The 12,778-nt window shown below is 48.4% G+C and overlaps 1 protein-coding gene across 1 annotated transcript in view; it reads left to right on the top strand.

The window, feature by feature from the left end:
• The first annotated feature begins 2,779 nt into the window (after positions 1 to 2,779).
• Positions 2,780 to 12,778, top strand: part of LOC148643385 (TNF receptor-associated factor 4-like) — a 40,169-nt gene continuing 30,170 nt past the window's right edge. Inside the window, exon 1 of the mRNA XM_088616577.1 lies at positions 2,780 to 4,242. Coding sequence (XP_088472703.1) covers positions 4,100 to 4,242 — 143 coding nt within the window. The 5' untranslated portion in view covers positions 2,780 to 4,099. The remainder of the gene's footprint in view (positions 4,243 to 12,778) is intronic.

Here is a 12,778-nt window from a genome sequence, read left to right as displayed (position 1 = left end):
GAAAAATACTAAAACATTTGACCAGGTGCTCAAAAAGCTTTCAAAGTTTAGCTCAAACTGAAAACTCAAAAGAAAAATGATGGTTATTGTATTACTCTCAGTGAAGGCTGTTTAATCATTGACCTTTGCTTTAGTAGCAAAATAATCCAGGGTTTCCCTTCATCCTGCAGTGAGGGAGCAAACAACTATCACAGCGGACTCCCATCACAATGCATAAAATAATTTGTACTCTTATATAGAGTTCATTCATACTCTTAGACACTGTGGGTGTCCCCTCACACTATAATGTTTAAAATCATTGTAAAAACAAATAGAACAAAACACAGCAGGAATGGTGTACCTTTTACACATTTGTCTTGATAGCTCTCGAAACATTTCTCCATTGTTGACGTCCAGGAGGATCATTGAAAAGGAGTCATGGGTAATTTGCACTGGGCACCAGATTGGCTTTGCTTGACCTCCTGCCTGATCTGAGAGGGGCTACAGTGTTGCGCTGCCTTGAATGCTCTGTGCTAGGAAAGTAAATAACTGTGCTCCTGAAAACAAAGGACCGGGCAGATGTAGGGGCCACAGCAAGAGTCAATATTGACTTTTGAACCACTTGTGTAAAGCAGGGGATGAATGCATCCAACATGACCTGGGACGTGCAGGGCTGATGGTGGTGACAGGGCTCTGGAAGGCTCTGTCTGAAACTATACAGTCTGGCTGAGGAGTCACCTGGGTTCTTTCTGTCCCTTTCAGGCACCACTGAAACTAAGCCAGGAAGATTTTAAGAAAGAGACTCGCTACTCCTTCTCCTTGCTCTGTCTTTGTTCACTCTGTATTTCTGCTAAGGTTTGTGGTCTGTTATAGTTTATTTCTGTTATGGTTTATGGATAGTAGCCTGCAGGCATGTTACCCTGCCTACTGAAGCTCAGCAGGTGTGAGCCTGGTCAGTACCTGGATGGGAGACTCCTGGGAAAAACTAAAGTTGCAGCTTGGAAGAGGTGTTAGTGGGGCCAGTAAGGGGCGCTCACCCTGCAGTCTGTGTGGGTCCTCATGCCCCAGTATAGTGATGGGGACACTATACTGTAAAAAGGCACAGTCCTTCGGATGAGACGTAAAACCGAGGTCCTGACTCTCTGTGGTCATTAAAAATCCCAGGGTGTTTCTGAAAGAGTAGGGGTGTCACCGTGGCAATCCTTGCCAAATTCCCCCTGGTCTTTATCATGGCCTCCTAATAATCCCCATCTCTGAACTGGCTTCATCACTCTGCTCTCCTCCCCACTGAGAGCTGGTGTGTGGGGAGAGTACTGGGGATTCATCCAGGTGGGGCTGGAGTGTCCAGAAAAGCACCATACAAGTGTAAGGAAGTATTATTATAAGTAATAGTAGTACTAAGTACTGGCACCCATTGAAGAACATAAGGTTGACATGTTCCCTAAGGAATGGAAGATGAGGAGAGATTTGGGATTATATTGTGATGCACAATGTTCAGACGAGAAAATTATCGCACATTATCATTCCCAGTGTTGGAGTGTCTGGGTATCCCATCTGCTGTCACTGTGTTCCTCTCATCAGGAGCTCCTCGGTGACATGGCTCTGATCTACTCTATCCTGTCCTGCTTCAGTTTTGGAATGGGGTCTAGGGGAGGCCGGGATACTTCCACACCCTTGTTTTAATCATCCTCAATCTGTTCGTCACAGTTTTAATTTAAATGAGTGAATAGAACATCACTTTTAAGTCTTAATCACTAACACTTCATAGGTGTTTTTTAGTGCTTCCCGAAATATAATATTTGTTTTTCTGTTTATTTTATTATTCACGCGTTTTCCTAATGCCACATCGACTGCTCGCGATTCTGACTATGCCGTCATCAGGCGGAGCAGTGACGTATTTCCTTCTTCAAGCCTGGTGAAGGTGGCTCTAGTCTCTGGGTTTCTGCCTGGTCTTCAGCAGGTTTTCTGCAATTCAGCAGCTCGAGAGACAAGGAGACAATCGCAGGAGCTCGGAACCGGGTATGGGGGAGGAGGGGGTCGGGTATTCATTTTCTGTCAGACCCCTGCAAGCCATCATAAAACAATTTCTCATTGCGGCGTCGGAGCCGCTCAGCTTTCCGCGGTTCATAAGTCCTGTTCTTTCGGAATTAAATTACCGTTTGCGCGATCTCTGATCTCTGGAGGAAGATAATGAGGTAGTCTGCAGAAAATGACAAACAGGTTCGATTCAGGGGACGTGAGAGGAGACCGTTTATAAAACTGAAGACTGGAAGGAAGAAAAAAAAGCTCAATATATATATAGTGTCTCGGTAGACTTAATTAGTTAATTGCATAAAAGCGTAATTATTAGTGCCTTTAAACAATTGCGTTATTAAATACTCGTTTGTTTAATCAGCTTGGCAGCGCCGGCAGAACATGTCTTTCTGTTTGTAGCGCAGAAAAGGCTTCAGCCAGTCTCAGAAAAGCGGACACTGTTGTAACTGATCTGGATCATCTGTAACCAGAAACACTCCGGGGAGTTTCTACGGTAATTTAGAGAACCGTATTACAATGTACAGCAGTTTTAATTTATTTATTTTCAACTGTAATGCAATTTCCCTCACTTCTGGATATGTATTAATGCTATCATTATTTATATTATTGATGATAACCTATATACAAATAACGTGTTATAAAATATGTATTACTAATAAATATGACTAATATAAATAATAATAGAGAGCTGAAGCAGGGCTTTTGTCTCAAATTCTGACACAATATTGTTAATTATGTAAACTAGACATGATCACTAAAACTTGTTTTTAACAAGTAGCCAAAAATATATTGTTCGAGATCTCTTTGTTTAAAGTGCTGCTTTCTAAGTTGGCAGCGAGCAGCACGACTGTTCTTCGTGTACTGTACACTAGGTCAGAAAGCGATGATGAAACACTGTAGCAATGATCGGGAGGTATGCGGGGGCTCATCTGCCATCCGAGCGGCCTGCTGTCGCTCACAGCCCCCGAGTTCTGCCACAGGCGCACAGTGAGCGATCCGGTGTCCCGGGTCCGACACTGTGCCGTGATCCACACACGACAGGTAAAGGAATCGGAAACGGGCAGAATCGCACTCATCCTCGCAGTAAAAAAAAAACCGCTCTTGAACGCTTCTCCACACGGGGGAGACCTTTTCCCAGTAAATGACTCGGTCCTTGGGTTTTTTTTTATAGGCTTTCGATTTTTTTTTCTGCTTCTGTGCAAAATAAACCGACAAGAGACCGATTCGTAATTCGTGTATATCAGAGCATTCGGGAGTGTGTGTTTGTGGAAGTGCAATTTGGTGGGGGGGAAAAATGTGTGCAACTTATAAAACTGTTCTGCTTTCACAGGCATGGATTTGTGCGCGCACATTATACAATAATCTATATCCATGCATTGAGTGTACCGAATATGGAAGCAATCCACGACAGTAACGCACACGTACACACAAAGAAAGGGGAGACGGTTACGAAAGCACAAATAGAAACAGGCCGACACAAGCCGTGCTTGTGCGTGTGTCGGTGGAGCGGGGTGGGGGCGCAGATCTCGGGCGGCACTAGGACCCGGCAGCCGTGCTGCACAAAGACGAGAGCTGGGAAGCCGTGTTAAAAGAAGGGCCGGCGCTCCTCCCGCCGAGGCGGGCGAGTGGGCGGGTCTCGGTGGATGTTAAGCAGATGGGACGTGTCGAGCAGCTCAGCTCAGCTCCGGCAGGCAGTTACGGTGTGGCCGCGGAACCGAGGAGGCGGGTCGTACTCCGTGCCCTTGGCACAGTAGTTAATCCCCAGTTCGCCGGTGCCTTCACCTACTGTATCTCCGTGTGCGGCTCTGACAGGGACTCAACGCGCAGAGCCGTCTAATAAATCCCTGAGAGCGAATCGCTGCCCGAACCGGACCGGACGAGCTGCCCTTCTCGTCCCCAGAAACCCGGTGCCAGAGAGAAAAAGGACCCGTCTCCCCCCCGCCCTGTGTGGACTTCGGCAGCCGGGAGGCGCAGGGTGACGGACATCGGTACCTGTCGCCGGTTTTGTTTACGGTCATCTTGTGCCTTGGAGATCGCTGAAAAAAAACTTTCGATCTCGTCCGGGTGAATCAATATTCGAGCAGCGATGCCGGGCTTCGATTACAAGTTTCTGGAGAAGCCGAAGAGGCGGTTCCAGTGCCCTCTGTGTAATAAAGCCATGCGAGAACCCGTGCAGGTATCTACCTGCGGACACCGATTCTGCGATACCTGTCTCCAGGAGTTCCTGAGGTAAGGGCGCGCGTTCTCTTTTTCTAAGCCAGGGGATGGTCTTTTGTCGATTTCAATCAGTTTAAATTACGGAGGCGAGAGATTTGATTTTAAAAAATACTGAACCGGAGGACAAAAAAACAAAGAGCCAGTTCTGCTTTATTGTTATGTGGTAAGGTGGCGATTCTTGGACGCGGCGCTGTGTGGGGGAAAAAAAAGCGGTCTCCCGTGTTTGTCCGGGTTGTACACAAACCAATACTTGGTTGAATAAATGTACACTTTACGTGTCGGGATGTTACTCAGTCGTTTCATGTCAGGGGCGAAATGGCGAAGACCCCAAGCAATGGGGTGTATATACAGTAGCCGACTGGGCGAAACTTCCAATTTTGTAGAGAACCTTTGGAACTTCAAACAGTCAAGTCCAAAAGATCGTAACAGGGTAGCCGTGTGCGTCGGAGTTGCTTCGCTGTAAACGGAACCGTAACCCGTACAATTGCAAAAATAAAATGTGTGTATATATATACTTTTTCTCGTATTTTCCTTCGCGTTGCTCTAAATAAAAGAGCAGCTGACATTGTCCGCGGAGGGAGCGTCTCCTCTCGGCCGGCGAAGGCGTGGCTCTGTGAGCTCCGTGTTTACCTGCGGCAGGTAGGGCGCTGCGTCCTTTGAATTGCTACAGAAACCGAAACTCGCCGAGGCAGCCGGAGCTCCTGGCTGCGAGATCGTCCGGGTTTAGAAAGAAATGCTATTCGCTGAATCAGCGATTCGTGCTGTTCCACCCCCTCTGGCATTCTGACCGGACTATTGCTCTAGTCGAGTGCACAGCCACGGGGAAAGCAGTAGAAAAGCCTAAAGCATCTTCTAACCTGGGGTGTGTGAAGAGCGTGTGTTAAAAAAAAAAACGCGCACAGGATATCTAAAAATGGCCTTATTAAGATGAACTGAACGCGGTGTGCTAAATAGTATTGAGTGGGTTTCGCTCCCGTGCTCTGCCTTTTTTATAGCTGGAGTAGGACGATGGTAATCGCAGTGTTTGACTGCCAGCGCCAGTCTCTCTCCGGAAACTCGGAAGTCTTGTGAGGGCATACTGGCGTCCGCCCACTCATAGCAAGCATGAAAAAAATAATTAAGCGCTGTCATTTTATGTTTTTGTTTTGCTGACTGGACTATACCTGTGCGTGGTTATCCTTGTGGGGGCTTCGTTGTCGAGCGCGAACGCAGCGGGGCCGGTGCTGTTCAGAGGTGACGACAGGTGACTCGTTAAACGTTATGGGGCCGCTGCCCTTTCGCTCTTGACAAATGGTCCGTTTTCGTGGGGTCGTGGCCGGCTGCGCTGGCGCTGGGGAGCCGGTTCTGCTGATTCAGGGTTGTTTTGTGTGGAGGAATATGTTTGTATAGACTCTGAAACGGGCGGTCCCACGAAGTCACTCCCGAGCTCCAGCGGGAGAGCACGGAGCCTCTGACCCACGTTGCCCGAGTCCTAACGCTGCCAGTTGGCGTGGCGCTGGTCAGAGACTGGCTGACAGCGCGCACGGAGGAGAAACCGTCAGCATGTGAGTGCTGTCACGCTGCTCTCACCCCTGCCTTCTCCGGGGGCACCCCTGCTTTTTTTCCATGCCTGGGAATTCTGCTTTTATTCCTGCAGATGTTATCAATAGAAAGCCCCAGACATTCCAGTGCTTGTATAATCAGGGGAATGTAGCAACAGGCACCAGTCGCTGTTCTGGCGTGATACACTCTGCCCCACGTTTGGTAGTATCCCATCTGTTTGCACTGCTGTATTAAGTCCTGACACTTTTTTTTTTAATGACAACTGGTTTCAAGGCTCTTTAAATAAAATGCAAATAAGGTCTAAATCCTGTTCCTGCGTTTCATGTGTTCAAATAGCCCTATGTGCTTTGCTTTTGCTGTGACGGAGATCACATTGGCCCTGAGTGAAATCCACAAAATAGCTAAACAGTATTTGAAGTTTGGTGAAAAGGCATTGGAACCTTAATGTAAATTTCCTCAGTCAGGTGGGAATTGCTAGTGAGCTGGGGTGTTCCCTTCAGCACAGTTAATAGGTTTTTGGCATTTGTTTTGTTTCTGAAAGTCCTCAGTGCTGTTTTTGTTTTTTTACTTTAGTCCGTTCTTGATGCAAAAACCTGCTTGCAGTGCTACAGCCCCTAAAATGATTATATTCACTTATTGTATAAACATCCGTTTTTTTAGCCAGCACCAGCACAAAGCACGTTCTCCTGCAGTTTCCCCTCATGAGGTGGTTGTCACAGTTTTACATTCATAGCTTTACGGTACCATAAACTGGTAAGATATCAGCCAGGAATGAACTCAGAGGGAAGCCTTCTGGTAAAGAGGCAGTTCTTTTAGCAAATCCAGAAGGTGGTTAAAACCTACCAGTCCAGCAACAGTAAATTTAAAAACAAGAGTTGCACAGAGGTGGAAAAAAGCTGGCTCTGAGCACTGGGCAGTCCTGACTAATGAAGATGTGGACAACAAGGGGGAGTTTGTTTCCTGTTTTGGGGGGGCAGGGCAGAGGTAAGTGTGATTTGGGGGCCAGGAAGCAGTGTGAGAACGGCTTGTTCTTTGGAGCAATTTTGGACTCTGGTAGGCTCGTAAATTGGGGTGACGAGGCGGGGTTCCTCTGCGCAGAAGGGGTTGCATTCTTCACGGGGGCCGAAGAGACCCTAACGTCATTGTCACGGGCTTTGCCGTGGGTCTGCTGCAGCTGGGGAGGGGGCTGGGGGGAGTTTGCAGCCCAGAGGGATTAGAGAGATTGTGCCTGTATTGCAGGTCAGGGAGCAGAAGAGGCTGCTGTCAGTATTTCCCCTGCCACAGCCAGTCCCAGTCCCGGTCGCTGAAGGAGTGGAGCCCCGCAGGGCAGACGCACTGCTCTGTGCTTCCACTTGAGCCCCGATCGGCAGCCCAGGTGAAGGGCGCGGTGTGCTCCTCATTTGCAATACACACCTCCTCCAAGGCATTGTTGTATATCCAGCACTGGTGCCCGGCATGGCTGTCTAGGCATGGCTCTGTCACTTGGGCTCAGAATAACAGACTTCCTTTCTCGAACTGCTTCTTTCAATTCGCAATAAAGCGAACGCTTTGAGTTCTCATCAGCGAAAGCTCTTCAGACGCATCCTATACCTGTCTCGGTAAAAAAAATCTTATCGGGTAATTATTTATCTAGATAGGTACTGGACATGTACTTCTTCGAAGGTTAGTTTCAGGAAAGGAGAGCCCGCTTTTAAGATCAAGGGAAAGGGTTGTTTACTGTACACGTGGAGATCTCGACCTGTGCGCTAAATGCTCAGATTTCACCAGGGGTTAAGTTAGCAACTGAAAGTGGCTTCCATCGCTGGAAAGACAGTGGAGCGAAAAGCACAACCCGATTGGCTGTCCCGGTTGTTTGTTGACATTTAGTTCATCTTATCTGGCCCTCGGCTGGACTTATCGCTGCTAGGAATCTGCTGTCGTGTTTCTCTCCTTGCTCTGCCTCCCCCGGCCTTGGGCGGCAGCCTGCGCCTCCGGGCAGAGAGGAGGCCGCGTGACTGGGGGTGAAATTTCACCTCCAGCCTCACTGGTGCAGACAGAACAGCTGGGGGTTCTGTCCCTCGTGCCTGTGCTGTTCCAGAGGAGAGCGGAGAGGCTCTGATTGGTGCGTGTGGCGGGTTTTAATCTGGCGTTGATATGAGCAGGATGCTGTTCACTGTATAAGGCACAGTGAGGCTTCTGCTGCAGTGCTAATGGCAACACTACCTGCTTCAGGGCTCGGAATGGCCACCCAGCCCCAGTCCTGGAGCTGTAGGACAGTGGTATGGAGCTGAATGCCCGATCATAGAGTGAGAGCAGAGATTGAAGGGATCTTCAGAGTCCCAGCTGTGCTCGGGAGTTGAATGCTCTAGTCTGAATGCAGCGGGTGGTTTATAATCGCAGCCAGCCACAGAACACGTACTCATCCCATTTGTGGAGTGCTGGGAAAAACCACGTCCAGATGCTTCAATAAATATTCCAAACGGCTATCCTATATTCAAGTGACTATTTATGTTTAAAAATGAATACTGTATTGAAATAGAACCCCCTACGAAATGCACAAAACGTCTTTTCTGTGAATAGGGACTGCTAGCTCTGGGGGGGGGAACCCACAACCTAGGATAGCTGTGGCCTGAAAGATTAATCTATATACCGGTCCGATCTAGCTGAGTCATGCTGATGTAAACTTGCATGCAACTTTGACTTTAAAGGCACAAAACGTCTTTTCTGTGAATAGGGACTGCTAGCTCTGGGGGGGAAAAAAACCCCACAACCCATGATAGCTGTGTCCTGAAAGATGAATCTATATACCGGTCCGATCTAGCTGAGTCATGCTGATGTGAACTTGCATGCAACTTTGACTTTAAAGTTGGTTGCGCCTGCTCTGCTTTCTAGCGTGAAACATCTGGGACTAATATGCCCGCAATAACATCCCGATTTAAGCGTCCTCTTTTTTTTTCCCTCTACGGCAGATGAATGATGGTAGAGCAGGGCCAGGCGTCCCGTGCGGCAGCTGCACGTGCAGGTCCCTGCGGCTCGGATGAGCACCGTTATCTTGCGTCAGGTGATCACCAGCCCGCGGTTGTTCTGCGGGGACCGGAGCGGTCCAGGGAGGGATTAAGTGACGAGGAAGAAGTGGCTGATTCTTGGAGTAGCGAGAGCAGCCAGCGATGAGTCCGGGCTTGCCGTCCCTGGGTGCGCCGAAGCAGGTGGTTGTCTCCGAGTCTCGGATCCACCCACATGTTATTGTTTAAGAATAACTGGGGGAAATAAAACAGAATTCTGAATCATCGGGCATTTGTGTAAAATGTCATCATATCTCGATCCTGCGTGACAAATCGGGGTCATGCGCCATTCCATCTCCCTTTGTCTCTGCTCCACCTTTCCTGCTCTCGGAATGCGAGGAAGGTTACGGACCGAAAGAGATCCGTTGCCCCATCTTCCTCGCCTCGGCAGTCGGTTTGCCAAGAATCGAAACGTTTTGTCAATAGATCAGCTTAACAAGTTGCTTTTTTTCCGATCCGTTGCCGGGTTTTGTCAAGAGCTGTTGCTCTTGCATGCGTGTCAGGTTGGGGGTATGCTGTCGCCCCAGGTTTTTATTGGCTCTTGCAATTGCTGGGAGCAAATGGGACCTCTGGATTTTTGCCGAAAAAGTCCCATATTGCTGTAGTGTTCCTTTGTTTCCGAGAGATGCAAAGCTCCGCTGATCAGGATAGGATTATGTGCTTCATTTACCATGAGTGAATTAATCATTTCCTTCATATATATATATAGAGGTGTAAAACCAAAGTCCTGTTATTATTGACTATAGAACTGCGGTTGCTGATGCATAGTTTCTGCAAGTCATTTGTGAATGAGCCAAACTGCCAACTGACTAATTATGCTGGTTATAATTAAGTGTGATACTTGGCATATAACCTTCCAGAAAAGACTCTGGAGGTGCTGGGAGGTGGCCAGGTATTGGGGTGATGCAATCAAGGCGATTTTCCATAACGAGAGACGGATCAAGGTGGGTGTTTCCATTTCATTTCCAGTGGGTGTTTCCATGACACTGGGGAGCAGGGTCATGGGTGATATTGGCTGTTCAGGGAGGGAGACTAAGGTCAGGGCTAGGTTATGTGTGAGCTGTATAAAGTAGGTAGAGTACAGTAGATTCTACAGTAACAGCCAAGTCCCAATAAAATGAATGAACTAGGGTTTCCCAGTCAGGGTCCTACACTGCAGACTGTTAGACGATCCTTCCAATCCTTTGTAGCTAAATAAGTGGAAAAGGATTAAATTGGTCTCATTAAACCTGATTTGAGGCCAGTTTACCCCTTTTCCTGGGGTCTTCAGCTGTTGTGGAGTGAAAGCCTGCTGGAGTCAGCCCCTGGGGACCTGGAGGTCCTGCGCTGAGCCTCTCGCCTCTCGCCTCTGGTCTCCAGGAGCGGAGGATGTCCTGTGGGGGAGCGATGTTTCCGTCCGTTCATTCATTGTTTTTTTTGTTGTTGTCCTTTGCCCGTTGCGGAGAACCCCCAAAAGTTGAATGGGCAACCCCAGAATGCTGCTGCTTGCCTTTCCCCACTGGGTAAACCACTCTGTTCCATCCTTTCCTTTAACGGGCGCCTTGTCTGCTAACGTCTTTCGTTGTGATGCTTCAGAAGCCCGGCGTCTGTACTGGGGCTCCATTCTGCTGTTTCACCGAAATGTAGCCCCCCCACCCCACCAGCACCCCCTTCCTACCACTTCCTCCCCTCTGTCCATTATGAAGTGATTCTCCGGCCGGCACACAATGGGTTTATTGCGAAGGAAGGAAGAATTTGGGAGCAGAAAGGGAGTGATTGATGGTTGCTCCGATGGAGGAGAGATAAAGAGCTGTCGGTCTTTCACTGGCAGAGGGGATCGGCGGCAAATTGCATCTCTCTCCATTAAAGCCGAATGAATTGACTTCTGTCCTTTGTCCGGGTCATTTATTGGAGATCGCAGAGCGGAGCCACTTTGGCCTGCGAGACAGCAGAAGTGCCTCATCAGGAGATAAATGAGGCAGTCACCACAGTGCCCAGAGCCGTGCAAGAGCCAGGCTCACTTTGGCACAGCGCAGTACCTCTGAACCACTACCTCTGTTATGAAGGGTGTGAATGATCTTGTGTATCTGTTTACTTATTTATGTGCTGAGGAAGGGCATCAGAATATTCATTTGTTATCATGCCAGAAACGGACAGTAGGTTTTTTTATGCTGCTGGAGCAAAAGGTTTAGTGCTTTATGCATGTGGGTTCCAAGTATATGCATTCCTTATGAAAGTAGCAGTGTTCCGCTGTGAGATAGAAATCGCCTGTTTTAGGTTGCAGTGTGAGCATCAGTACACAGTGAAACGGCCAACTGATAAAGGCACTGTCTCTCCTGTAACCTCTGGTTCATTTGCATGATGTGCTCTTTCCTTAAAAAAAGCACTTTGCCTAGCTGTCACGACACTGCTTGAAACATAGGAAATGGGAGATAAGGGGACTGGGCAAGACCCCCTCTTTTTCCCCAGATCAGTGACCCACAGGGCAGTGAACACCCCACAGTGGAGCTTCTTGGTATATAAACCCCACAAGCCTAAGGGTGGGGCGGGCTGATGGACCATTTTCAGTGCTCTGTAAGGTTACAAGCAGCTCTGAGCTTGGTCTGGATGGGAGACCTACTGGGAAAAACTAAGGCTGCAGCTGGAAGAGGTGTTAGTGGGGCCAGTAGGGGGCGCTCACCCTGCGGTCTGTGTGGGTCCCAATGCCCCAGTATAGTGACGGGGACACTCTATTGTAAAAAGGCACCATCCTTTGGATGAGACGTAAAACTCTCTATGGTCGAAAAGAGGAGGGGTGTAACCCTGGTGTCCTGGCCATATTTCCCTCTGGCCATTTCGCATGGGGGATCCCCATTACCTGTAAAGCGCTTTGAGTGGAGTGTCCAGAAAAGCGCTGTATAAGTGTAAGGAAGTTTTCATTATTATTATTACGGGTGTTTAACCGGAATGCTGTAATCCTGTTGCAGGAAAGCACATGGACAGCCAGCAGCCAGCTCAGGGATCCCAGCAGCTGAATGACTGTTTTCAACACAGAATGCGAAATGCTTGTGAAGAAAATCCAATGCTCTTACAGATATGCAGAGCACATGTCAGCCCTGCAGCAGGCGAGAGCATTGGATTTTCATCACAAGCATTTCGCATTCTGTGTTGAAAACAGTCATTCAGCTGCTGGGATCCCTGAGCTGGCTGCTGGCTGGGCAGGTCCAGAAGACCAGGGAGGGTGGGAAGGAACAAGCCATATTGTTCCTTCCCACCCTCCCTGGTCTTCTGGACCTGCCCTCCTGGTCTTTGGGTCTTAGCTCTTCAATGGGAATTATTGCTACGCGTTTCTTTCTTTGAAAGAACGCACTCTGGCCCGCGCCAGCTTGCTGTCTGACTCATGGAACCCGTCTCGTGCTCGGGAGAAGAGAAGAGCAGAATTTGAAAAATGGGGCTTGGTGAGGAACTGAACAGATTTTCAAAAACAGGTTACTGCAGCTGGTCGAGTTGCCTTCTCCCCTCCTGCCTCCTACCTGCAGTTTTGCATCTCCTTGCAGCAGGAAATGGCTTTGCATTCTGTTTCTTTTTCTCTTGTAAGAAAAGGAAATGACTTAATTGTTCCAAAACCAAAGGGGCCACAAAACGGCAGTGGGACAAAAGCTGCCCATTTGATGTCTCTGCTTGTTTCCAGAAGGTTCTTTTGTCATGCTGTAACACACGGTAATTAGGGGATACAGGTGAGATAATTCTGGTCTTTGACATGGAGAGAAAACAAGAAATCCAGGAATCGCACAAAGGCTGGGAATTGCCCTTAGGTATGCATTTGACCTGTGGAAGCAACATCAGAGTTCACTGGAAAGTTCATATTCTTGGAGAACAGGGTGAAAGGGAGTTTATATTGTGCAGGAGAGGGATCCACCAGCAGATACTGATGTACTCGGAGAATTATTCATGACGGGGTGCTTTTATTTATCCGTGGCGGTTATGTTAATCAGTTTGCCTGAGTA

This window comes from Lepisosteus platostomus, chromosome 22 (assembly GCF_059453375.1).
Source record: "Lepisosteus platostomus isolate fLepPlt1 chromosome 22, fLepPlt1.hap1, whole genome shotgun sequence".
Classification (NCBI taxonomy): Eukaryota; Metazoa; Chordata; class Actinopteri; order Semionotiformes; family Lepisosteidae; genus Lepisosteus; species Lepisosteus platostomus.
The sequence above is the reverse complement of the archived record's forward strand: the minus strand, read 5'-3'. Positions and strand labels throughout refer to the sequence as shown.